Source organism: Agelaius phoeniceus, chromosome 5 (genome assembly GCF_051311805.1).
Source record: "Agelaius phoeniceus isolate bAgePho1 chromosome 5, bAgePho1.hap1, whole genome shotgun sequence".
Classification (NCBI taxonomy): domain Eukaryota; kingdom Metazoa; phylum Chordata; class Aves; order Passeriformes; family Icteridae; genus Agelaius; species Agelaius phoeniceus.
This window is the reverse complement of record NC_135269.1, coordinates 4,794,118-4,819,225: the sequence shown is the minus strand read 5'-3', so window position 1 is coordinate 4,819,225 and position 25,108 is coordinate 4,794,118. Positions and strand designations below refer to the sequence as shown.

Sequence of the window (25,108 nt, the reverse complement as noted above, 5' to 3'; positions counted from 1 at the left end):
TTTGCCTTTCCAACCCCACCACAGCTGCAGGAATTGGTGTGCACACAATTCTAACCTGTGTGGGCTCAGTGGTTTACACCAACACTGCATCTGGCCCAGAAACCTCGGTGGGAGCACAGCACTGGCAACAGCACTGAGCAGGAGCCCCTTTCCTCTGTGCAGGAGGTGCTCAGGTCTTCTCACAGCATGTGAGATCAGCAGCTTTACACCAGAAATACAGCTTTCCCTCACATCACCTCCTCAGGCCCAGGCTACAAGACCTGGTTACCACAAAGAGACTTCCAGCCACTCTGCCAGCTCTGCTCACACACCACCAATCCCCATCTAGAAAGGAACAGGGACCTGAGTTGTCGTGGCTTGTAAGCAAAATGGAATTTTAACTCCCCTCTAGGAACATCATCTATCTCTGCTGGAGTGACTGATGAGGATGGTGCTGTGCATGCAGCACTGCCCTGCTGTGCAGCATCCTCTGCATTTGTCTGGGGCTGTTCTCTCTGCCTGGGAGTGCTTCACCCCTCAGCACAGAGTGCTGCACCTGAGCCAGAGGAGCTCAGCCTGTGGGTGAGTCCCAGTGAGCCCTCACTGCTGTTCATGGCAGGCTGCAGGAGCCAGTCCTGGAGCACACATATCAGCACTGCTGCTCTGGAAACAATTAAACATCTCCTTGTTTATGCCCAAATACTGCTCCTGCCTGTGGAGTAGCTGTGGACAGCAGGAGCAGGGACAGCAGACCTGGGGAGGCACAGAAGTGCAGGGGTTTGTGTCTCCACTCTGCTTCCCAATGAGGTTTCCAGGGCAGATCCCTGGCTCCCCATCTTGTTCTGTGGCTGTTCAAGGCAGCCTGTGTCTGACTCATGTCCCTGCCAGATGTACCCAGCAGCAGCTGTGAGCATGGATGACCACAAACAAACCCCCACGCAGCAGCAGGCCCCTCTCTCTGCTGCTCCTTGGGGAAAGATCCGCATTCCCTGCCTTCAAATCCATTGCCACAAATTCTCATTCGCCTGCTGATTGCTCTCTAGGGGACAAAACATCAAGTTACAACCTGTGGTTTTCAGCCCCAATGGGTTAGGAGCAGAAAATCTGTTGAGACCTAAGGCTTAGATCTGTTGGTTTGATATGTAGTTCAGTAAAGCACACAGGAGAGGAGCTGTGATGGAGGGTGCTTTGCCACATCAGTGCTAGCTAAATTCCCAGCAGGGAGATGCTTTTCAAGGAAGAGAGTCCATGCAAGCTAAAGAGGCCCAATGTTGCTAATTTTCTGCCTAAACCAATGGTGATGTGTGCAACTGCTGCTTTGCTTCATGGAAAGTGTGGCACCACTTCAGTAATGTGAAATTACTTCTCCTTTCCAGTGGTTTGTTCAGCTGAAAATAGTGTTGTGGAGTAAATATCTGGGGTGCTGCAAAGAGAATCCATCAGATTCTCAGATGCTAGGTCAGGTTCTCCGAGTGGCTGCTTTCACACTGGACAAATGGAATGTGTACATCCAGAAGACAAAAGAAGCAGATCTTTCAGACGTGTCCATGGCATACAGCTGGGTCTGCACCTGAGGAGCTGGAGAGTGCATTCCAGCCAAGCAGCAGGTTCTTCAGCAGAACCTCAAACCCACACTGCTCAGGATGCAGGCTGCAGGAATCATGGAAACCCTTCTGGTGACTCAAAGCTGGAGAGAAGTGTTTGTGCCCCAGCTAAAGCTGCAGCCCTGTTGGTGGTAGCTGAAGTGTATTGGTACCACATATCCAACCTCAGCAACAGACCTGTGCAAGCTGGTTCACTGCACCACAATGCCAAAAGCAGTGGGAATGGCACTTTTCTCTTGCTCTACTTCTGTTTCCAATTCCTGTCTCCCACGCTTTCCAGCACTGTCCCTGTTCTCTCTCGTGCCTCCATTTCACAGCTGTTGTCTGTGCCCACCCATCTCTTTTCTATTCTTTGCCTGAACAACTGGCTCTCCTTTTTATTGACTCCCTCATCTTTTCTCTTGATAACTTAAAACTTCATATTGTTAGGCTGTTGAGACTGCACATTTTCTACCTTCCTCATCTCACCTTCTCATGCAGCCCTGCAGCATCCCACTCACCAGCAGACCTTGCCTTCACTGTGCATTTCTTGGTTTATTCAGCTTATCCCTCCCTGACTGCCATCTCTCAGACATTCCCCACTCTTTTTTTTTTCTCTCTCTCCCCCTCACAGCATTCCAGCTTCTTCCACTCCTCAAGTGTTTGTGACTACAGACTTTTCCTTACTCCTTGCTAATTAGTATTAGTATTTACTTCCCTCTCTCAGAGTATTTACCCGTTTCTCTCATCCCTTGTGTCTCTCTCATCCTACACAGTCTCTTGACTGTCCTCTATTTCAAATCTGTTTTGCTCTCTTTCAACCACTCCTCTTGGCTTTCATGCCTCTTATGTCAGCCCCCTGTGTGCCACTGCTTTCCCTGCTTCTTAGGAAATCATAACTAGTGGCTCAAAAGAAGTAATTATCAAAATTATGCAACATAGCTTTCTTTTCTCTTGACTCTCCTGGTTTAGTTAAAAATTCTCATCTGCTTCCACATCTCTTCTGTGATCCCTCTGGCTGCCTCCATGACTCCAGCTCTACCACTACCCAGAAAAATCTGTGCCTTCATTTTCACTGTGTGTGCCTCAGTTTCCTTGATTTGTTTGAGAAGGAAAAGCAGATCCAGACCTCCCAGTGCTAAATGCTGCAGCCTCTGCCCTGCTCAGGAACACTTTTCCACTCTGCTATGTAAACTAAAACCTCTTTGCTCAGGAGGCATTGAAAAGGGAACAAGGGACTTGAAGATGGATCAAAATATGAAGAATCCTAGAAGGTAGAAGTAGCTTGGGGTGAAAGTAGGTGGCTAAATCACATCTGTCTTCTACTTCATAACTCAGCAAAAAGAAGCAAAGGCAGTGAGAGTTGATGGTGTTAGATTGTTGAGGGAGGACAACACAAGAAGGAAGCAGTAAAATTCAGACAGGCTAGAAAAGGAAGATGAAGCTCTTCACAGCCAGAAATGCAAAAGTTCTGTTTTGAAGGAGCAGAAATTTTAGGCTTTATCTATTGTTAAATCATTTTCCCCTGAATTAGGAAAACTTGACCTTCCCAGAGCCAAGTCCTTCTGAGAATGTGCTGCCAGTAAGAACAGAATCTGAGGTTTGGTGGGTCTTTTCTGCAAGTTTTCCTTCCTTTTGATTCCTTACAAGGGAAGACTGCAGTTCCTCCTGAACCTAGTTTATAGGAACATAGTCCACTGGGCTTTAGTTTAAAGCCAGGTGGTGGAAATGCAAGGAAGTTAAGAGTTCTTTCAAAAGAGATCTTTATTAATGATAATATCACTTCAGCTGGTGAGGAACTGACCTGTGCCTGTCAGAAATCCATTATCTTTCAGAGGCAGGCTACAAGAGATCTACCTGTCATCAACCTAGCATTACATTTAAGCTTTAGATCAGTGTTTCTGGAGAAAGTGGAAAATACTCCTCCCTTATTTTTTGTTTCTAGATTAAATGATTTGTCATACAGGAATGGGGACATGCAGTCCCTGCAACTCTACAATCTTTTTGTAAATTTGCTTTTGGCACTTTGAATTTGGTATTTGTTTTTTCCCTCCAGAAAGTGAGCTCACAAATCCAGAGATGACCTGGAACAATGAAAATGAGAGGCTTTGATTTGGTCCACCAGCCTCAGTGTGGCTCTACATGGTACAAGGACTCAACCTTCAGCCAGTTTGGGAAGAAAAGATGAGAAAAAGCACAGAAGACAGGGAAGGAGGGTAAGTATGGAAGGTAGTGAACAGCCAAGACTGGATATTGAGCTAAAAAATCAGTGGTAGGGGAAGCCTTACCAGCAGCCTAGGCAAAAAAAAAAAAAAAGAAAAATAAAGATCAGAGGAAGAATATAGCATACTTGGAAAGGACACTGGCCAGAGCAGGCTTTGGTTTTGTTAGTTATGGACAGGAAACTCACAACCAAAGGTGGCTTGGAAGAGAAGGAGCACATGGATCAAAGAAGAGGAAATGCCATAGTGTATTCACCAAGGCTCTGCCTACTGTTGAATAGCAGAGGGAGAGCAGAGCTTTTTGTGCTTGAACAAGAAGTTTAAAGAAGTCTTTTAAGAATAGTTGAAGAATCTAGAAAAAGGAAACAACCTGAAGTGATTGTGGGCAGCCCCTAGCATCCTGGAATAAAAAGAACAATACAAGAGAAAACACAGTCCAACAGAAATAATGGTGACGATAGAGGGAGCCAAATTAATTCAAAAAAACATTAGGCAAAATTGGTACGTAGCTCTTCTGACAAAAAGAAAGAATTAAGAGTCTTCATTTAAAGTTCACAAAGCTCCTAGCAGGGTAGAGAGTGGGGATACTACAAAGCTGTTTGACCCAGTGTCAAGAACAAGCAAAGATGCAGCAGTAAGATAAGCCACAGCTGGACATGGCAGGAATTCAGGGAGGAATGTCAGCACAGAGCAAGACAGAAATGCAACATAAACTCCCCTTACATGGCCAGGGCACCAAAAGTTAGCTCCATGGAAGAACTGGGCGTTAGGTAATAGTGTAGAATTCTGTAACTAGCCCAGAGGAAACTGTGCCTGAGGAATTGTCACCCCTAGATCTTTCACACAGAACTGCTGGTGTTTTATAGTGATCCTGCATGCTGACAGAGTGCCCTGAGCTGGCCTGCCCTCTCCTCTCACAGTTACTGCAGGGAGCTGCAGCTGGCTCAATCCAGTGCAGGCAGACACAATACACAAGAGATCAGATTCTGTCTTGCTCAAGACCAAGTCTTGCAGTCATTGTGCCTTGAAACACAGGCAGGGTTTCAGTATAGCATGTTGGTCTCCTTCAAACAATAAATGAACCAAGTCAAAAGCTTTTAGGGAAAACAGATGCAAAGGCTGAACTTAGGAAGATAGCTAATAAAGCACTTAAAAAATAGAGTACATTTTGGCCAAAACCTTGGTGAGGAAGGCATAGGAAATCCATTTTCTGTGTGCAATTTACAGTGAAGGAAAGCAAGGTCTGTGTTTGAAGAAAAATCAGGTGTCTGATGACACCTCCTGTGCCATCCTCTCAGCCATGCCGTTTCTCAAGTGACCCTCCCAGACCCCCAAAGAGCACAGCAGTTGCCACACCAGATGAGCCTGGTAGCCCTCCTAATCCAGTCTTCTCACTCCAACAGTTGCTACCCTCTGATACTTCAAAGAAAGGTGCAAGAAACCCCATAGTGGACAATTATAGAATAACCCGCCCACAAGGGAAGTTTTTCCCTAATCCCTCTCCATCAGTTAGTGGTTATATTGTGCCTTGAAGCCTGACAGTTTATATCCCTTCTAAAATTTATTTATATCCTGTCTAATGTGACCATGAATGTTCTTGGTATCCATATAAATGTCTAATCCTTTTCTGAATCCTGCTAATCTCCTGGCCTCAATGAAACCTCATGGTAACAAATGCCATGTGTTAATTACACATGGTACAAATATTTCCTTGCACCATTTTAAATTCGCTTCCTTCCAATTTCACTGGGTATCCCTTGATCCTGCAATAGGAAAAAGGGCAATGAAATTAGAGCTTGTTCATTCTTGCTGAGCCACGCTGCTGCTCCTTGATTTGTTTCTTTTCTAAACCAGCTTGTTCCCATCCTCAGCCAGTTTTCCCTGGTCAGGCTGTTAGGCAGTGGCCTGAGACACAGCACAGAGCTTATACCTTCACCTTACTCTCCATTGATACGTTCCTTTTGAGTGGAAAAAGGGAGAGGAAACCCTGGAGATCTCAGAAGTGCATGCTGAAATCAGACTGCTTTATGTCAGCAGGTGTTAGGATGGCACTGAGTGATGCCACCAGCCTTTCCCTCCAAGTCAGAGACAGAGCAGGGAACTTGGAATGGGTGAACCTGAATCTGCAGCCTGAACCCTTGGAGCTTCAGGCTGCTCCTGGAAGGGGATATCCCCCTCCCACTGCAACTCGGGCATTTCACGGCTTCTTGCCTCCACGCTAGTTGAGACCAGGCTGTGGGATTAGTGTGGTTCTGAAGGAGCTGCCCTCAGCCACAGCCTAACTCTGCTGTGGTTGAACTCCAATTTCACACTGGTGTCACTGGAGCTAAGCCTAAGCTGAGGCAGAGCTGGGCACAGTGATCCTTGGCAGCTGTTTTGAAGCTGGACTGCGGTGGCCACAGAGAGCTTGTCAGGTGCTGCAGTGACAGCACACGAGGTCACAGCTGCTCGGTGTTCCACTGGAACTCCGTCCCATTAACGCAGCTCCACAAGCAGGTAATTAATCCCTGTTTGTCGCTGAACGTTTTTCCGGAATACAATTCAAAACAGGGCAGCGTTGCTCTTCATTTCCGAGCCGGGAGGAACGGGGGCACCGGGAGTGTGGGGGATACGCAGAGCTGTCCCTGGGCACCGGAGCGCGTCCGGCTCCTCGTGGCAGCCGCATGCGGACAACAAGAAGCGCCGCTTGGGCTCTCTCACTCAGAGGCACGAAGTGGGAGCAGAAACCCTGTGGGATTCCCAGGGGTTCGCTGCACCAGGAGCCATCCCCGGCAGCTCCCGGTGCCAGCCAAGGCACCGGGACCGGGACCGGGACCGGGACCGGGACCGGCGGAGCTGTCGCGTGTGGGAGCGCCCCGCCCACCGCTCTAGCCCCGCCCCCAGTGGGCGCGGCCGGGCGGGCGCCGGGGGCCTGTTGTTGTGATGAGCGCGGGCCCCGCCCCCTCCTCGTGCACGGCCGCGCGCCGCCCCGCCCTCACGCCTTTTGTCCCCGCCCCGCCGGGCCCGCTCCGCCCCGCCTCCTGCCCGATTGCGCCTTCCCATTGGTGCTCCCTCCTCCGGGACACGCCCCTCCGCGCGCAGAGCCCCGCCCCGCCCCGCGCGGCCCCCCTCGCGCCCATCTGTTCCCGGCGGCGCGGCCGCTCCTGCGCGGGGCACGGGCGGGGAGGCGGAGGGCGCTGAGGGCGATGAGGATGGGCCCGCGCAGCGGCGGCCGCCCGCGGTAGGGGGGGCAGCGGCAGCAGCAGCGCCCCCGCCGGCCCTGAGCCGCCCCGTGCGCGGGCGGCAGCGAGGGGGCAGCGCGGGGCCGCCGGGGGGCGGCCGCTGAGCGGCGTGGCGCCGGGGGGCGGGCGGGGCCGCAGCGCCGAGCGGCGGCGGCACCACCACACGCAGCCGCCCGCGGAGTGAGGGAGGCAGCGACCGAGCGGGCGGACGGCGGCCGCGGGAGATGTGCCCGGAGGAGGACGGCGGCTGCGGCGGCGGCGGCGGCGGCAGCGTAGCCGGCACCGGTGGCCCCGAGGCGGCGGCTGCGGTGGCGCTGGACGAGCTCCGCTCCTGGTGGGAAGTCCCGGCCATCGCGCACTTTTGCTCGCTCTTCCGCACCGCCTTCCGCTTGCCCGACTTCGAGATCGAGGTGAGAACCCCGCGGGCGCCGTGCCGCGTCCCGCCGGACAGCCCGCGGGCTGTGTCCGTGCCGCCGCTCCCGCTGCGCCCCCGCTGCCCGGCGGGTCCCTCACGCCTCTCCCGCTGCCCCGCGATGTGCCCGGGCGCACCCCCGGCCCCCGGCGAGCCGCTGGACTCCGCCGGGATGCGGCGCGGGGCGTTCGCTCCGCTCGTGGCGGACCCGGCAACTTCCCCGTCCCTCCCGGGCGCGCTCGCAAACTTTGGGCGCGCCCGTCCCGGGCGGCGGCGGGCAGGAGCCCCCCGGCTCGGCGGGCGGCGGGGCGCACGGCGGGGGCGCAGCGGGGCCGGCCCCGCCGGGCCGCATTGTTCCGCCGCCGGGCCGGTGTCCGCACACAAAGGTGGCGGGGGGACGGACGCGGCACGGAGCCCGCCGTGGGTCCCCCGTGCCCAAAATGGTGGCGGCGAGAGGCGGGCCCGGCCCGGTGACCCCCCAGCTCCCCCGGGGCTACCAGCCGCTGCTCTTGGGGGGTTTGCCCGGCCCGCTCAGCTGTGCCCGGGCCGGCTCCTTTTGTTGCGGGTGGGGGTCCCCACCTGGCCGGTGCCGCCGGAGGGTCCTGCCGAGCCTTTCTTGCGCATCCCGGCGAGGCCGGAGGGCTCCGCGGGGCACCGCGCCGCTCATTGTGCGGCTCCGCGGAGCCGCCGGGGCATCGACGGTGCCTTCACCGCCGCCCCTGTGCCCCAGCGAGGGAACGCTCTCGGCTTTCGTACCTCCTGACCCGTTTTCCCTTGTAACTTTCTCGTGTGGCTTGTTTGGGTTTTAGTTTGTTTGGTTTTTGTTTTTTTCCTGCTTGATTTCAATTCTTATTTTCACGTTGCGCCGCTAATGTCCCGTAAATATTTTGTGCGCCGGCTACAAATGTTACAAACAAAGTGTGTCCTGGTAGGAAATCTTTTGTGCTTGCTGTGAAAAGCTATTCTTGCCAGCGCGTTGGCAATAAACCGGGTGAATAACGTGGTGGCGTGTGTTTTTTAAAGACAGTAATTGCCCCGTGAATGCGAATTCCAAAGATGCTTAAAAGTTCAATGGGATGCGCGAAGCCCTAAAGAGCAAAACTCCTCGAGCAGGATGTGGATTTCTGAAGAGGGGGAATCCCTTATGCGGTACGAAATCTTGAAAGGGGATAAGATCTCTCAATGATGCAACTTCTTGCGAAAGAGAACTCCCCTCCCCCTCCTATTGATGCCAAACCATTAAAGGGGGAGGCTCTGCGGGCCCAGCAGCGTAAAGTCTTGAAGGAACCTGAATTTACAATGATAAAAGGGCCAAGGCACTAGCCTTTCACCTTTGGAGGCAATTAGCATCTGGCTTGCTTCACAAATGAAGTAAATGTGGGCTCCCCTTTGCTTCCCGGAGCACGCTGAGGCTGGGGGAGTTAACATCATCACTCGGAACAAATTAACTTGCTTTTTTTGGGGGGGATGCCCGGGAGGAGGAGAGGAGGAGGAGTGCGGGCGCGTTGGTGCTGGGGGTGTTGCAGAGCAAAAGCAGCACACCGTCCAAAACATCGTCCAAAAAACCCTCGGTGCACGTGGATGGCCGGCAGCCCTTGGCAGAAATGGGGTGTAAAGCATGGCGTTGGTCCGAGGGTCGCTGGAAATTGCGTTTAAAATCGGGATGCTGCCAGAGGACGGCTGCGGCTGTCAGAGCTCGGCACGTGAAGTAAATCTCCTTCTCCGGCACAGTGTGAGCCGCTCAGCACAAGCCGTTTCAAAAGTTGCTGTTCGTTGAAATTCACCATCTCCTTACCTCTCGCCTGGTGTAGTTGTTCCACTCTCACCGCTGGCTTGGGGATATCTGGGAACAGATCTTTGCACAAAGAGCTTGCTCATGTTTTGAAACCAATCTCATGTTTTGAAACCAATGGCCAGCGATGGGAGTTACACTTTTTTTCTAAGAGTATTGCTCTGTGTGTTTTTGGCTTTTTTTTTAATTTGTGCTTTATTTAGCTGCATAAAGAAGATTTCTTCCACGGTTTTGGACCTAATAAAATACCAGTGCCCCTTCTGGCTGGTCTCACTGCTACCTCTGAGACATGCTTGGGTTTCAGGGCTGTCTGAATAAAATGGAGGTGGCTGTTCTTCTAGGGGTTTGTGGAGATGGCAGGATTCAAAACACATTTTATGGGGAAATAAAACTAGCCAGCCATCAAAAAGTGAATCTGCTCATGTGTGAATGGTATTTTCTTGCTTTAGCTTTGGTAATTGTGGAGAGGTGTGCTTAGGGCTGAACGATGTGTTGGAGTATGCCTTTTCCCTCAAAAGTTACTGCCCCTCATGAGGAGCCCTGGGGTGATTACCCCAGTCCATTTGGGCACAGAGTGAAACGGGTGCTTGGAGTGAATCTTGATTGCAGAAGGAAAAATGGAGATCTCAAGCTCAGAGGGTTTCAGCTGGAGGATGCTCATGGTCAAACCCCTTGAGCTTCACAGCTCATGTTTGTCCAGTATCTCTAAGGGATGGTCTTACACTGGATGCAGCTGTCTCTTGGATTTTTCTCTTCTTCCTAGGAGGTGTGAGCTCCTCTGAGCTTAAATTCTGGCTGGTGGTGCTGTTCTTGTGTTTTTCTGATACCAGTGTATCTCCAGGGGGGAGTTTGGTGCTAAACTCTTACAATATCCTTAAAAAAGGCAGAAGTTTTAAACAAGCCTTAATTCTGCTTAAAACAAATATTCCCTGCTCTCATTCTCCCTCCAGTTTCAGCAGGTGGGTCAGGTTAAGGTTTCACTGCTACCGTCCCTGAAGTCCTCAAATGAGACAAAACCTGATCTTCCAATTTGTGGTGTTCTACTGGTCATTTTTAAAAAGCTCTGGGTATTTTTTGTTTTTTCTTTGCCCCAGACCCCTTCCCCCCTGATATTTTTTTCCTTCTGGTGGGTTTCTCCATAGCTAGCTGGAAAGCTCTGTAATGATAGGCCATCTGGACCTATCCCTCCTGTGCTGAGCAGATTTGATGAGGGTATTTGAGAAGTTTGGGGCCTTTAGTAGTTTAGAGAGGTGGAATGGAGCTCTTATTTATTTTTTTTTTAATTTTTATTTTTTCCTTCCTTTTCACTTAAAATGCAAGCCCTTTACCCTCTGCTTATTGGCACGAAAGAAAGTGAAGCTTCCAGGCTTCCAGATTTCCAGATGTGGGTCTGCCATCAGCAGCTGGATGGCAGAAACCTGGTGAGCAAATGTTCTCATTTTCTTTTTGCTGGACCTGTGCATAGCCAGAGAGTGCAGGGAAGGGGTGTCCAAGGAGAAAGAGGCACATCCATCAGGCTGGACTCTGGGCATTGTTTGGGGAGGGGGTGGGCACAGCTGGCCCTCAGGCTGGCTCTGGCAGATGCAGGCGCCTGGGCTCCTCTTTTTAAATCTCTGCTGCTGCAGCATCACCCGGCAATGGGCTCAGGAGGGGCTCAGCTACCGCCAGCAGGTCAAAAGTTCAGTGGGACAGAAGCGGGTGCTTCGGGACGTGTTCAGCTTCATGCTGTGTTTTTACATGGATCTGAGGATGGCAGAGAGCACTTCTGCCTTCTGGGGTGGGTTGGCTGCTTTTTTTTTTTCCCTTCCTCCCCTTTTAAATGGCTGCCTTGTCAGCCATCTGCTGTACAAAACTTGCGTGCCACTTCAGAAGTGGTCTTTTGGTTCTGTTGGCTTGGTTGTCATGGCGTATTTCTTGGTGGTTTGTAAAATCACAGAATGGGTAAGGTTGCAGTGGACCACACTGAGTCATCTGATCCAACCTCCCTGCATCACTCTAATCTGCATCAGGGAGTTTGTCCTTACCTACTCTAACAGCAGCACTGCAGCAGGAGGAGGTGTGGCTGTGTGGGGCAGGTCTTTTTTTTGGTTGTCATTGCCTTGATGGACAGAAAGGATGCTTTCCACAGTCAAGTTAGTGCAGGTGATGATAGCTAGTGATTTATTTCCCTCTTCAAGACTGGACTGTAATGTGGGACACCTCTTGTGTCAAAGTATCTCCTGGCCGTGTGCCCTTCCTTCCCCTGTGCAACTGAAATGTCCTCCTGGCAGCTGTGGGGGTTGTTTGTATCAAAAATATTGGGAGAATATTTAACGTTTTCAACCGTATTTCAGCACAGCTTGAAAAGGCTGGACAGGAGCCAGTGTGGCATGGCCACCCAGCTCTTTGGCATGTGCTCCCAGGAGCTGTGGGCTCCAGCATTTAGGAACTTCTACCTGGGTAGGTCGAGGGGTGGTTGGCTTTCCAGAACGTGCTTGGAAATAGTCAAAACATTGTTGTTAACTTAGTTTATTTGGAAAAGGGGGAAAAGCCACATTACACAGGGAAAACATAAATCTTTTCCTGTGGTTTTTAAAAGCACCTTTGGGCAAATTGCCTCTGCTGTTAACTTCACTGCAGCTTTAAGATGCTTTTCCTTGCCTCTTGCCCCTTCCTAGCACTTCAGGCTCTGGCTCTGCCTTTAGGTACATTCCTCCCACCCACAGGCAGGGAGGGCACTGCTGCTCCTGCCCACCTTTTTCCTTCTCTAGTGTGGTATCTCTGTGCAGGTCCTTGAACAGGCTCCTTCTGTCAGGAATATTATGTGGCTGTTAGAAACCAGCAGCTGCTACTGCTCCCCTGGGTCCCCCAGCAGGAGGAAGAGTGTGGAGAGAGGGAGAGCTGGAGAAGGAGAGGGCAGAGAACAGGGTTTCTTCTATCTGTGCAAACTGGATACAGCTTTAAAAGAAAAAAAAAATAATTTGTTAAGCAGTGTGATAGAATTTTAATGCTTTGAAAGGAATTTTTCCTAGTGAGGGCAGGATGGCTAAATATGCTCTGACCTCCACTGTCATATCATGTTAAGTCCTGCTGAAAATTCTCTGTGGGTCCCCTTGCTCTGCCCTTTGGGTGTGTCCCTTGTGATCCATGACACCAAAATGGCACAACCTTCCTGTTCTGTCAGTGGTTGTATGGGGTTAATTACACAGACAGTGGGGTTTGGTACCCAGGTACAGCCTCCACCCCTCTGTAGCTAGTTGGGTCTGGTGCTGCATTCTGGTTGGCATTACAGTAGCATATCCAATGTCTACTGCTGCCTCATCCTGCTCTGTGGTAGTTGAGATGGCCAGGTGGTTTCTGATCAGAAGAATTTAAAATCTAAGTAAAATCAATGCAGCAAGAAGGTGCTGCAAGCTGATGAAAGTGTTGGTGAATTCATGTAGGTCAGCTCTGTTCATTGAGGGTAGTTCTGAGTTTAAATGCCTTTTCAGTAGGATAGTTCAGTCATTGGGATGTCCATCCCTCCTGCCATTTGCCTGATCACAGTAGGCAACATTAAAGTGGAAGGGAGTGGGCAGTGACTGAAGCAACAGTGAACAATAGATCTGCTGGTTAAAACTTCCCTCTCATGTGAAGCACCTTGCTTTAGAAAAAAACCACATTGTCTGAGGAAAGGTAGAGTAACTGGCAGTGCAGGGAGAGGTGCTGTACAGAGAGTAGACAGGGTTGGAAAAGATTATGGAATTCACATATACTGAAAAGACAGTGTTGGTCCTGTTGTGTGGAGAGACCCATTCATGGGCCACTGTGTGAATTTGGGTTGTACACTAAGGTCACTCTGTGATGGCTCTGCTTCCCCTGGGCAGCATCAGCTTCGTCAGAGTAGAGGGTGTGAGCTGGGTGTTTATTGTTTAAAAAAACCAAACAAAATCAAAGGCTGCTTGTTTTTTTTTTCTTTCTACCTGTCCCATCTGCTGTTTGGTGCAGTTGCTGCAGTGCCCCATCCCTCTCCCCATGTTTGTTCCAGCACCGCTTCTTACATTGCTGCTTTTGCTGTCTTAGTTATTCTGTGTGCAATAGAATCATTAACACTCTACATGTCAGTGCTGGGCTCTAGAGTTCATTGAGATTAATGGAGGGGGGAGGCAGAGAGATACTTCTCAGAGCTGTTGTTTCAAGTGGTCTGCAAATTGGAAAGCAGTTTCCATTTCAAATGCAAGTCACATCTTTCCCAACTGTAGATCTTAAACTTTTACACAAGTGTTTACCTTTTATATAATGATACTCTGGTGTAATTGGATACAAAAAAACCCCCCCAAAAAAAAACCAAACAAAAAAACCCCACACCAAAAACAAACCAGAAAAAACCCCCAAAATAACAACCACAACAAAAAAAGGCATAGGTAGTTCAGGAGGCTGATACATGAGTTAAAATGTTATCTTAAGCCTGTGAAAAGAAACAAGTAGTGACTGCACGAAACCAAAGGGTGTCTGAACAATGGATAAGGAAGGTTATTTTGACAGCAACATTTTGAATGGATCTGAGTTAGGTGACAGGGGAGTTGGGGAATGACTGTAGCAGTAGAAGGCAGAAGGGAAGGAGGAGCACGATAAGAATTTCAGAGATTTGATGGAGCACATGGAACCTGATATTACAGATTTTATGTGGTGTTAGTATAGGCAATTCTTCTGCTGGCACAGCTGACACAGAAAATCATGCCTGGTGTTAGCTGAAGTGCTTGTGTACCCACAAGTTTAACAGTTTAAGCTGAGTTTATTTTAAGACCAATTTAAGATAATCAGGTGCAGGTCTTTCCCCACTAGAAAAAAAAAACATAATAGTTTGTGCAGGAACTTAAATATGACTTTGCAGTTTGCTTTGTTTGAGAAGACCCAAGTACTACAAACAAACCTGTGCCAATTCAACCAACCCATCTAAACTTCTGCACAGCACATCGAAATCGGTCCTTAAAAGTTTTTCCTTGTGGAATTTGCTCTAACCAAAGCCGCTAAAAGTAACACCTTTAAAGTGTTGCAGCTTTATCTGTAGACCTGCTTAACTGTGGTCTTTCTCTCCCTGTGCATAATGCCGGCAGAGCTGTGCCATTCTGCCCCTGGCATCTGTTAAGTGCCTGCATGAAGGGTGAAGAATTAACTTTTGTAATGGCAATGGATGCTTTCATAGACTTCTTTCAGGCAAAAATCTCCTCCAGAAGAGAGCTATGGGTAGAAATGACAACAGCCAAGGAGTTAAAATTCCTGAATTAAAAAGTTTATCATGTAAACATTATTGTAGGTATGTATGAATTTTTAAAAAAAAATTGTTCCCCCCCTCCTCGTTACCAGAAGCAACAGCATCTGCTGTGGTGGTGGGAACAATGCAGCCTAGTGATTCCTCCTTCCTTACAGTAGAGAATCCTGTTAAACACACAAGGCTGTGCCTCAGAGTGTATCCTTTCAGCAGGCTTGTTCCTTTTAATGGGTGCCCATTCCTGGGGTCTCCATTGTTTCACCAACAATAGCACTAGGGGCAGCTGATTTGGTTGACAGAAAATGCGTTAATTTAACAGATCTATTCCCTTTAGCCGGTCTCCTTCCTATTGTGCCCCAGTTCTCCCCCAGTTCCTGGGGAGGAGGGCCTCGAGAGCAGGGTCTGTTAGGTGGAAGGCTCCTGCAATTAGGAGGGGTTTGCAGCCTTTTGTGTGAGGAACAGAAAACAGCTGATGGGGAGAAGTGGGGAGAGCGCAGTTTGCTTACTGCCAGAACACTAATTTTCCTGCTTTTTGGGGAGGGCTTTACAGACTGCCTTTACAAGGGAGGGGGGAATAACTCGACACCGGGAGCTGATGGCAGTCAAGGTCTTTGCTGCGCTCAGAGGTGGTCTTGCAGCCCGATGTGGCAACGCCTTTCAGTGCTGGCTCAACTTCTTGACAAACTCTTTATATGCTATAAATGCTTAGCTAAAACACCAGCTTTCCACTGAAAAAGCAAAGCTTGGTATTATCAACGGTAGAACTGCAGAGAGCTGGCTGGGGAGGGCAGTATGTAAAGTTAACACCAAATTACTTGAAACATGAGGGGTGTAATGGTCCTCAGGGACCCCTACCCCGGGCTAGCTCACCAGTTCAGCGTGGTTTTAGGACTGGTCTGGTTTAAACAGTGCAGGCTCTTCACCCTTGGGTGCACTCAGACAGGTTCAGCCCTTCTCTGCAGTAACTTATCTTGGTTCAGTAGCAGAGGGGGGTATCTCTGTTGGTTTTTACATCAGGGTGGTCAAGCAGACACATGCAGCCTGGTGGGAAGGAGGGTGCCTGCACTGCTGAGGGGGCAGTGAAACATGAAGCTCCTCTGCTCCTGGGGGCTGCCGGCTGCCAGAAAGATCTTGGCTGCCAGAAAGAAGATCTCGCTCCCTTTCAAGCCCTCGCTTCAGCCACGCTTCTGACTCTGTGGTTTGCCCCTTTCCTGGCAGCATCCCAGCTGCTGGCTGGGTTTTTGTGGGGGTTGTTGGTCTGTGGTGGGAGCAGGACCTCCTGCTTTTGGTGGCTGCAAGCTGCTGGGTCAATCCACTGTGGCTCTTGAAACTCTAGCTGTAGTTTAGTTCTGGTTGCTGGGGCTGGTGATGTAAAAGGAGCTCTGGAGAGTCTTTTTCCTCCTCTTTGGTAAAGCTGTTAATTCTCTGGCTCTTTCTCTCCAGCTAAGCCTGCTGTAAAGGGGCCAGAGCTTTGCATGGCCATAGAGTTGAAGGCAGATCTACTATTCTCCTTTCTGGTGAGCCCTGTGTATAGGGAGTTGTGTGGCAGCAAAAATATTTATATATCCATAACACAAGGCAAAGAGTGTTGTGGTTGGAAGGGTTTTTTTGGTTTTTTCTTGCTTGGGTTTTTTTTGTTTGTTTTAGGAGGCAAAGGGTGAGAGTTCACTTAAAGAGCTTGACTCTTAATAGAGCTTGTCATTGTCACTAATATAAAACAAATGATGAGCATGGGAGAGGAGTCAAAGGCTCCCTCTTCTGGTGTTCTGGAAAGGTTCAAATACTGAAAAATAAGCAAGGAAAAAGACCCTTTCCATGCTTCCTTGTGGTATTTTGTGACCTCACTCAGGCCTAACCCATACTGGCCCACCATGCAAGTCTCTTCATGTCCCATAAATACACAATCTTAACAGCTCTCTGTGGAAGTGAAATGCATTTTGAAATGCAAAATATGTTGCACTTGTAAGTAAAAGTGAGTCCTGGTTTCAGAAGGGTTCCCAATGTGAGCATGGAAAATGGCAGCCCTGCATGTCCCTGCCTGTGACGTTTCTCAGTGCTTTCCTTTGCTTCTCCTCTTTACTGCATCCTCCTCTTGCCATGGCAATGTCATCTGTGTCCCATGCATTTCCCAGGTCACACGTGTGCACTGGCATGTAAACATGTTTGGGATGATTGGAGGGGCCGAGTATGCTGAGCACTCCCTCTAGGAGAGCCTGTCCAAGGCTCTGGCACTGCTGTTGCTTTCGCTTGAGTCAGTCCAGAATTCAAAACTTATTAGTGGTTGATTGATGGAGAATTGTGCACAAGGAGTAATAGTTTGTTGAAAATTTTAGATGAATTTTCTAAAAACCATTATATAAAAGTGTAGTGACTCTGAAATTAATAGAATTTCAGAGCATTAGAGAAGGGACTTCTTTTCCTTTCATATCTTTTTCTTCACTGGAGAGCTGGCCATCATGGGGCTTATTTTTCCCCTGTGTTGTTAATGTGGACTCATGGGCAGTGTCTGCCGGAGCCTGAGGGGTTCTCAACCTGCCTTCAAGGCAGCAGCTCCTGCCACTGTCACAGCCGGCAGTAAAACTGCTCACCCGGATTAAAAACTTCTCTAAAGTGCCCTGTGCCTCCCCAGAAGCAGTTCCCCCAGCGAGCTCCCTCCACAGCCCCACAAAAGGGTTGTACCAGCACGGCTGAAGCAGTGGCACAGGAATGGAAACAGGCAGCAGGGAGGGGAAGGGCTTTTTATAGCTGACACCTCTGCTGAAAGAAACGCTTATCGCACTGCAGCCCTGGGTAGCAGGTGGAGTGAGCCTGCACAGGTAACAACAGGTCATGCAGCAATGAGGGCACCTGGGGAAGAAACCTTATCAGTAAGACCCTCCCTGAAAGGGCTTTGGGTTATATCAAGCCTTGATTCATTTGTATTTTTCAAGTGAACATTCTGGTTAGAAAAGTTTTCGTTTGGAGTTAGGTGGTGAGCCTGTAAATTGTTGATTTCGTAGTCAGTCCTGAACGTGCTGCTGAAATCAGTTAAACTTCACTGGACCTGAGAGTCTTGATACATTTCTTTTTTCAAGTGAACATTCTGGTTAGAAAAGTTTTAGTTTGGAATTAGGTGGTGAGCCTTTAAATTGTTGATTCCATTGTCAGTCCTGAACGTGCAGCTGAAATCAGTTAAACTTAACTGGAGCTGAGAATCTTGCACAAAACCAGAGTAGTGCAAAATTCTTTTTGAGAAAATTCAGTCTTTCTCTAAAAAAACAAAAATATTTCCCACAGAGAAGAAGGTTTCTCTGTGGCTCTGGTCAGCCAGCAATGCAGATATCTATCCATCAGGAATTGTTTGCCTGTGCTGAAGAGGCTAGAGCAGCTTGCCTTGTGGGACAGGGCAGCCATGTAGAATAAACAGGGAATAGCAGTCTCGATTTCCTTTCTTTCAGCCTGATACAAGGTGCAGAGGCACTGAAGACTATTTTGCCCTTAAGATAATTGTGAGTTGGAGAGGATCAAAGGGCTTGAGGGGGCTTTTTTGGTTGAAAGGGGATTTTCTCCATGGACAGCTGCAGTAGTGCATTAGTAGTGCAATGGATTATCTTTCCATGATCTGTAGGATCTCAACCAGCTATCGAGGGGCCCCACTGAAGGCTGCTGCTTGGGGGAGGCACAGTGAAAGTCTCCTCTAGCAGGGAGACCTGTAATGCCTGGGAGCTCGGACCACTTGACTCCCCCTGCCCCAGCAGGGTGGGTGGTGCTGGATATTCTTAGACTGCAGATAGTGCTGGGAGCATGGGGAAAGGGAGCCCAGCTCTCAGTCGTGTCTAACTGCAGCTGATGCCCTGCATCCACCCTGCTCTCCAGTGGAAGTGCTTATTAAGGAATGTGAGAAGCGAGCTGATTCCAGCTGCTGTGGCATCCCTAAAGGGAAATGTGTAATTTGGGAGGGTGTTGCGAGTCCCTTGGTGGAACAAACTGCTCTCTGTAGTAAACATCTGACATGCCAAATGCCTGGACTTTGTCATTTTGGGAAGCTTTGGATGATGGCTGCTCTGCAAATAGCTGTGCCATTGAGAGGGTGTCCCTGCACATGCCTGGATGGGTATCTGTATCCTTGCTCTGTGCTTTTCATTCACTGCAGGGAGGCAACACATCTGGCCTGACTGTGGCAAGGGTGGCAGGAGGGGATGGGACAGGGCTTGGTGCTATCAGAGGTGGGGATCAGGTCATGTTGTGCCTCCCTGACCTGGTTTCAGGGCCCGGGGATGAGGGGGCTGGAATGTGCAGGGCGGCAGAGCTGTCAAGGAATGCTGGTTCCCAGGTGGCCACGTCCCCAGGTGGCCACTTCAGGGCCTTGTGCTTGGGCTCAAATTGCATCTGTGCTGGTTAATGAGTGCTGGAGCAGCCCTGCCCCACCAGTCCTCCTGTGCACGCCTCCTCAGGTAGTGAGTGGGATGCCAGCAATAAAGGGGGGACCATAGCATCTTGTTGGGTGTGAAACTCGCCCTCCCAGCACTTTCAGAATTTTCTGTTAACTTTAATGATGGAATCCTTACGGCTTTTTGGTTGGTTGGGGTTTTTTGGGACTAGTGAAACACAAAATGGGACGAATCCAGCTTTGGATTTCAGGGCTGAGGTTTTTTTGGGAGAGGCAGTTAGAAAGCCTTGTCTTTATTTGTAAGCAGGACTGGTTTCAGAATTTAAGGGTCGCCATATGATGTTGTGTTGTTTTTCCTTGGAGTAGCAACTACAGTTTATATTCATTGCCTAGTCCTTAGCCAGTTGGCAGAGAGACTGCTGTGAAGGGATTGATTATTAGTGGATGCTTCATTGTGCTGTCCAAGCCTGACTTTCTTGCTCTAACCAGTTTCCTTCAGTTGGAATGGCTGTAGTCAGCAGAGGGAAGAGAGGGAGATGAGTCTCTTCCCTCTCAGCAGCATTGTTTCTTGTTCATGGGATATGCTCAGGATAAGAAGGGTCAACAAAAAGTGTCAGCACTTGAGCATTCTCACAGAAAGCCGGCTGGCTGGCTGCTGGGGACTGCTCTCACGATTTTTCTGCTTCCTCTTGTGATTCTCTCAGTGTTTGTTTTTGGAGTGGTGACTTAAAAGTAGCGCTGTTTGGTGTGAGCATCCTGGAGGCTCCGCCCTTTCCCTGGGAGAGGCACGGATGGGAGTGGAAACATAATCAGGAAGATGATCTGGAGCTCAGAGAGGCGAAGACACGCTGGCAGCTGTGGCAATTGAAGATGAGTTAGTGTTTAAACTGGCAGTGAGGACACACGCAAGTACAGAGGCAGCAGAGCAGGCTGGAGCTTGGACAGCAACATCTGCCAGGCTCCTTGGATAGAAGCTGGGATGGTTTGGTCCTGCTCAACCACATCCTGCTGCAGCTCCTCTGATAAACCTGGGCTAGCTAATTAGAGCTAGGGTGTGTGCAGCTATGCACAAGGCAGCCGTGCTGTACTGGAGTAGTGGGTGCTGCTGTTTGGGAAAGGGAGCTTGAGCTGGGTCTGAGCAGGGGGGGTTGTGAGGAAGGGGAGGTGTGTGTCAGGCTTGGGCTGGGCTGCACATCCCACCCTTAGGCTGAACAGCAGCAACTGGAAGAGGACAGCTGAGCTAATGCTTATAAGGTGGAGGAATGGAAGACTCCACACCAGGTCTTGGAAGTATGATCCTAACCCTCTGCTTGTCCCCTGCTTTCCTCCCCCACTCCCAAAGCCCCTCTTGGGCTGTGTGGAAGTGTCCCAGTTCTTGCAGCTGTGTTAGTTGTAATGGGTCATTTAGTCCTGAAATCCCTGTTTGAAAGGGGCAAGTCCTTGCCTCGTGTGACAGCTGCCGCCTTGCACTTCTCCCCAGGCTGGAAATAACTGCATATGACACAGGAGCAGCTCTGGCATGGGGGAGGGAGGAGGGTTTCTGGCTCCCTCTCAGTGCTGTAATGGCTTTGCTGTGTGCCTCTTCTCCCATGTGGACCATAGCAGAGCCATGCCCCACATATTCAGCAGATCTCTCAGCTGGCAGTGCCCAGGCAATGCCCTTAACAGCCTGGCACTCTGCAGGCTCTGTAGAGTGGAGCCTTCCTGTGCAGCTGGGAGCAGGACAGAAGGGATGTGAGGTGGTGGTGGTGGTGATGCTTGCCTGGAGCATCAGGGAGCCTTACTGTTGTGTGCAGAGGCAGAGACAAGGAGAGGAAAGGTGGGAATGTTTCTGCTCCCTGCTCCCCTCTTCAAAATCCAAAGCCTTGAGCCCATGGAAACCTGGCCAGCTTTTCCTTCCAGCTGAAGGGCTGTCTCCTGATTGGAATGACAGCTTTGAACTGGAAGACATTATTTCATTAGCGTGCTAATCAGATACAGAGATTACCTGATTGGCTACTTAATAATTAAATGAAGTTGCCTGTAATTCTTTGAGCACACACAGAACTAATTAAATTAACCCTTCACTGCCCTGCATGCCTGGGATGCACTTGTGTGAAATGGAGAGGGCAGCTTCCCCAATGTGGGGACTGTGATCAGAAGGGGGTGGTGGTCATGAAGTAGCCACTGCAGGACTGCCAGAGTGGTCTTATCAGGAGCCTGGAGAGGAGAAGATGGTGCACTCTTAGAGCCTTTCACTTTAATTTGGCACACCTGCTGTGTGATCAGTGTGTCTGGCAATGGGCTACCAACAGATCCTGGGTCCAAATAGCGAAAGAATGCACTGGGCTCATGGAGTTGGTGCCAAGGCATGGGCAGTGACCCATCCCATCACCTAAGGAAGCAGAGAGAAGGAAAACCTGCACTTGACAGTTCTTGAGGAGAGACAGTCAGAGAACTGAAGATGTTCTCCTGCACTTTTGAAGCATTACTCTTCCCTGTCCTCACTGGCACATGGGCACAAGCCAGGTTCTTTCCTTGCATCTGGCAGGATTCCACCAATTCAACTTCTTGTTCGCCACCCCTCTATTCTTGTTGACCATTTCTCTCTATTCCTGCAGTGTCTGCTCCAGGAACTGCTGTGTGATCAGTGTGCTTTGCACATGCTCACAGGGGTGTATTTCCAACAGTTTGAGGAGGACACAGAAGTCATGTCAGTGCCATAACTTGCTTTCATTATAGATTGAAAAAAAAAAAAAAAAGTGAAAAGAGTAATAAACAGAAAGTCTCCTTGCGTTCTCCAGCCCCTGTGCTATGCCCAAGCTTTCAGCTTCTGTGATGCTAGAGGTGTGGCAGTTTAAAATTTATAGTGAAAGGCTGATTTTTATAATGTGTGAGAGAATTGTTACCGTGTTGAAGACACTCTATGTTTGATCATTTCATTGCTAGGGTGAAGAGTTAGCATCTATAATTTTTTTGTATCCATTTTTAGTGCTAAGCACTGGGTTGAGGCAACAGAAAAGCTACCTTATAATAATCCAACTCTCTTCCCTTGCTGCTGCCACTGTCTCCTTCTAGACTTTGCCCATACATGTTAAAATGAAACTGTCAAATTAAGCACATTTCACTGTCATCCAGAGCTAAACTTGGCAGAGAAGAGCCCTTGGACCTTCTGGCCTAAGTTAACCACGGCTGGCTTCAGCTACCCCAGTAAGGAATTGCTGTGGCATGCAGAACAGCTTTCCCCTTCCCCGTGGTCCATGTTGCTGACTCTGTCCTCTTTTTCCCTGAAGATTGGTTGTAGCAGCAGTGTCCTTGGAGCCAGCAGAGGGATAAATATCCCCAGCCACTGCTTTGTCTTTAAAATCTGGCTTCCACATGACAGGCAGCCCAAAATGCTTTGGAAAACAGGTCAGGAGACAGAAGAAATCAGGGAGGATGGGAAACAAAAGGGCAGCTTTCAGGGTAATTAGATGGTTTCAGTGCTCCTTCTGGCAGGGAGCATTGGCTGGTGAGACATGACCCCCTGTGCTGACTCCCTGCAGATGTGGGTGTGCTGGCAGAGCGTGAAGGGAGAGCAGAGAGAACAGCCAGCGAGCCTTGGGATGTCCTTGTGTCCCTACTGATCTCTGAGATTTACCATCTCCACTTCCCAGCCCTTGGACCTGCTCTCCCCACAAGCCAACCTTTCCTATCCTTCCTCTAGTCCCCTCTGCCTCCCTGGGTCAGAGCCAGGTCTGTGATTCCCACCTGTGACTCCCAGGCAGGGGCTCTGGGAAGCATAAAAATGCTTGCCCCCATTTTATGAGCCATGGGTCTAGAAGTGTGAGTTTGGGGGAGGCAGGGAAAGTGGGTGCCGTGCATGTAAGGTCCAGCTGGAGCCCAGATACAGCTAGGCTTTGGTGTTGTTAATATTTGATGGTGTCTGTTGTAAAAGGGCAGTAAGTAAGGCTGGCAGATCTGTGTCTGGGCTGTTGCTGCAGTAGAAAGCTGTTCTCAGAGATTTCTGAAACAAAAGGTATTCCAGTATGTGGTGAAGTGGCCATTTAAACACATCTGACCATAAAGATGCTCCTTTCGAGTAATTTCGATATCAGAGCTTGTGGGACTCACTCCTGTGGGCAAAATCCTGCTCCATCAGACAGAGCCTGAATGCTGGAGATTGGGTTTGGGCATGGAGTTCAGGGAGGCTTTTTACCTCTTGTGTCCTCCTCTTTGTTTTTGTTTATGGGTTTACAAAGTCAGATTAGCATTTCAATGTTGGAGGCAGAGCCCTTGGGCAGTGGTGGAAGGCAGCCTGGTTCAGCAGGTTTGGGATTACTGCTCCTTTCCCAGCAGCAGCGAGGAGCAGAGCCCCAGGCTTCTCCCTGCTGGGAAAGCACCCAAGCTGCAGCCGCCCCTCCAGCGCCCCTCCAGCGTGTCTGAAGGTGGATGGGCAGTGTCACCGGGAAGGGTAATTAGCCTTCTTTTCAGGCAAGGATAATTGTTTTATTATTTTAAATAATAGCACAAATTCTGGGGGAATAAAAAATAACCCCCTAAGAGCTCTCAATCCAGAAGCTGTTCACTTTTTCTAGTTGTAGCTGCTGGTCTAATAGGTGTTGCCTGTGCACAAGCTTGGCTTTGCTGTAATCCTGGGAATCTCAGAATCCAGAGCTCTCTTCCTTTAGTAAAACAGAGTATTGAATAAAAGAGAAGCCCATGCCCCTTTCCTCTCTCTCAGGCATAATGCTGTACTCAGTCACACTGGTGCAAATTTAGGGCAGGGCCAGTGGGTTCAAGTCAATTACTCCAGACTCGTGTTTGAATTGCAGAAGGTGGTGTCTCTTCAGAAACCAAAGTTTTCTCTTTGGGCTATTCTGTGTTTGTTCACCAGAGCTGGCTGCTGCTCCATGCAGTACCCAGTCCATGTGCCGGGAATGCAGTGCATGGGAGCAGGCTTAGGTGCTCCTGCAATTCAAGACTCGCGTGTGGGTGGAGCTTGCAAACTTGCATTCAACAAGAAGCTTAAAGAGGTATTTTAAGCATAAGAACTTATTTGTGTTTATTGCTTCTTTATTCTGAAGAAAATGTGAAGATCTTTTTGTAATGTTCCCCCAGTTTGATTAAATTGTTCATGTGGCTTTTCTCCCCATGTGCAAATATGGCACTGTATTCTTTCTTGGAAGACTCTAAAAAAAATCTTCTCGGCTTGTAGCTGTTAACAAAAAGGGATCTGAGTCTGTGTAAAAAACCATATTTCTTTAGATTTGTTCCACCTGCTCAGGTGCCTCAAGTCAATTTCTGATTTCTTTTGTTCTATATATATATTTTGTAACTGCCAGTACTTTGTGCTGCCTCACTTATGCTAGGACACTGTGCACACACCTTCATTCCTCACTCCCCTGCACATTGCTGTTTGTCTGCAGTCTGGGAGAGGAGTCGTTCGGGGTGCCAATATGTTAAGCTGTTGAGAGAATGGGGAGAGCTGAGATGAAGGTATTGTTATGCTGGAAGGTGTTAATTGGTGCTATCAGCCACTTGTTTGATTTCTAGACCATTACAGCAGTCCTTGAAGTTGTGTCTGAGCCAAGCAAATGGCAGGGGCTCTGCAAGTCCCCCATCTTGTCTTTTTTTTTGAGTGCTTATTTCCCCACTGCCACTCACAAAAATTGGCAGGGCTCTCTCTGCACACTTGAGCAGACAGGAAGTGCCTGGGTATTGTGGGTAGTGCACAGAAATTATCACGTTGCTTGTGAGCCCTGGCCTGGCACCCTGGCTTGGCAGGGGATGGAGAGGAGATTCTGAATGGTGTGGGGATGTTTCTGGGTTCCTTAGAAGCAGAGGAACTTAGGTACTTGGGGGATGTGATGTTTCTGTGATGTTTCCTGCTTTAGAGGCAGATGCTTAATATTATTTAGGGCAGAGCCCTCCTGTAGGGCCAACACCCAGCAGCCAAATAAAACCTCATATTTATAGTCCAGGATTTCTTCCTGGAGAGAGGACAAGTGAGAGTGTCCATTCCTCCCCCTGTAGCAGGAACAAGATCTGCAGCAGAAGAGTGGCTGGCTCCTCTGCAGCCAGGGGGGAAATCCTCTTTACAGCTGCTCTTTCTCCTATAGCTGGGAAGTAAGGAACAATCCTGATTTCCCTGATTTATTTTTCTACTTTTTTCCCGGGTGCAATAAGAGGTGGGATGGGGAGTAGTTCCTGCAGAAGCTTGGAGTCAAGGTGCATTAATGCCTCCCCTTCCATCCAAAGGTCCAAGGTGTGTTGGACATTATTCAACCATAACTTTGTGTGGACCTCTTGGCATACATAGAGACACATGAATCCAGCCCC

At 49.4% G+C, this 25,108-nt stretch overlaps 1 protein-coding gene across 1 annotated transcript in view; it reads left to right on the top strand.

Annotated features, from left to right (window-relative positions):
* Window positions 1-25,108, top strand: part of CECR2 (CECR2 histone acetyl-lysine reader) — a 115,872-nt gene that overhangs the window by 15,468 nt on the left and 75,296 nt on the right. Inside the window, exon 5 of the mRNA XM_054631851.2 lies at window positions 3,619-7,415. Coding sequence (XP_054487826.2) covers window positions 7,230-7,415 — 186 coding nt within the window. The 5' untranslated portion in view covers window positions 3,619-7,229. The remainder of the gene's footprint in view (window positions 1-3,618; window positions 7,416-25,108) is intronic.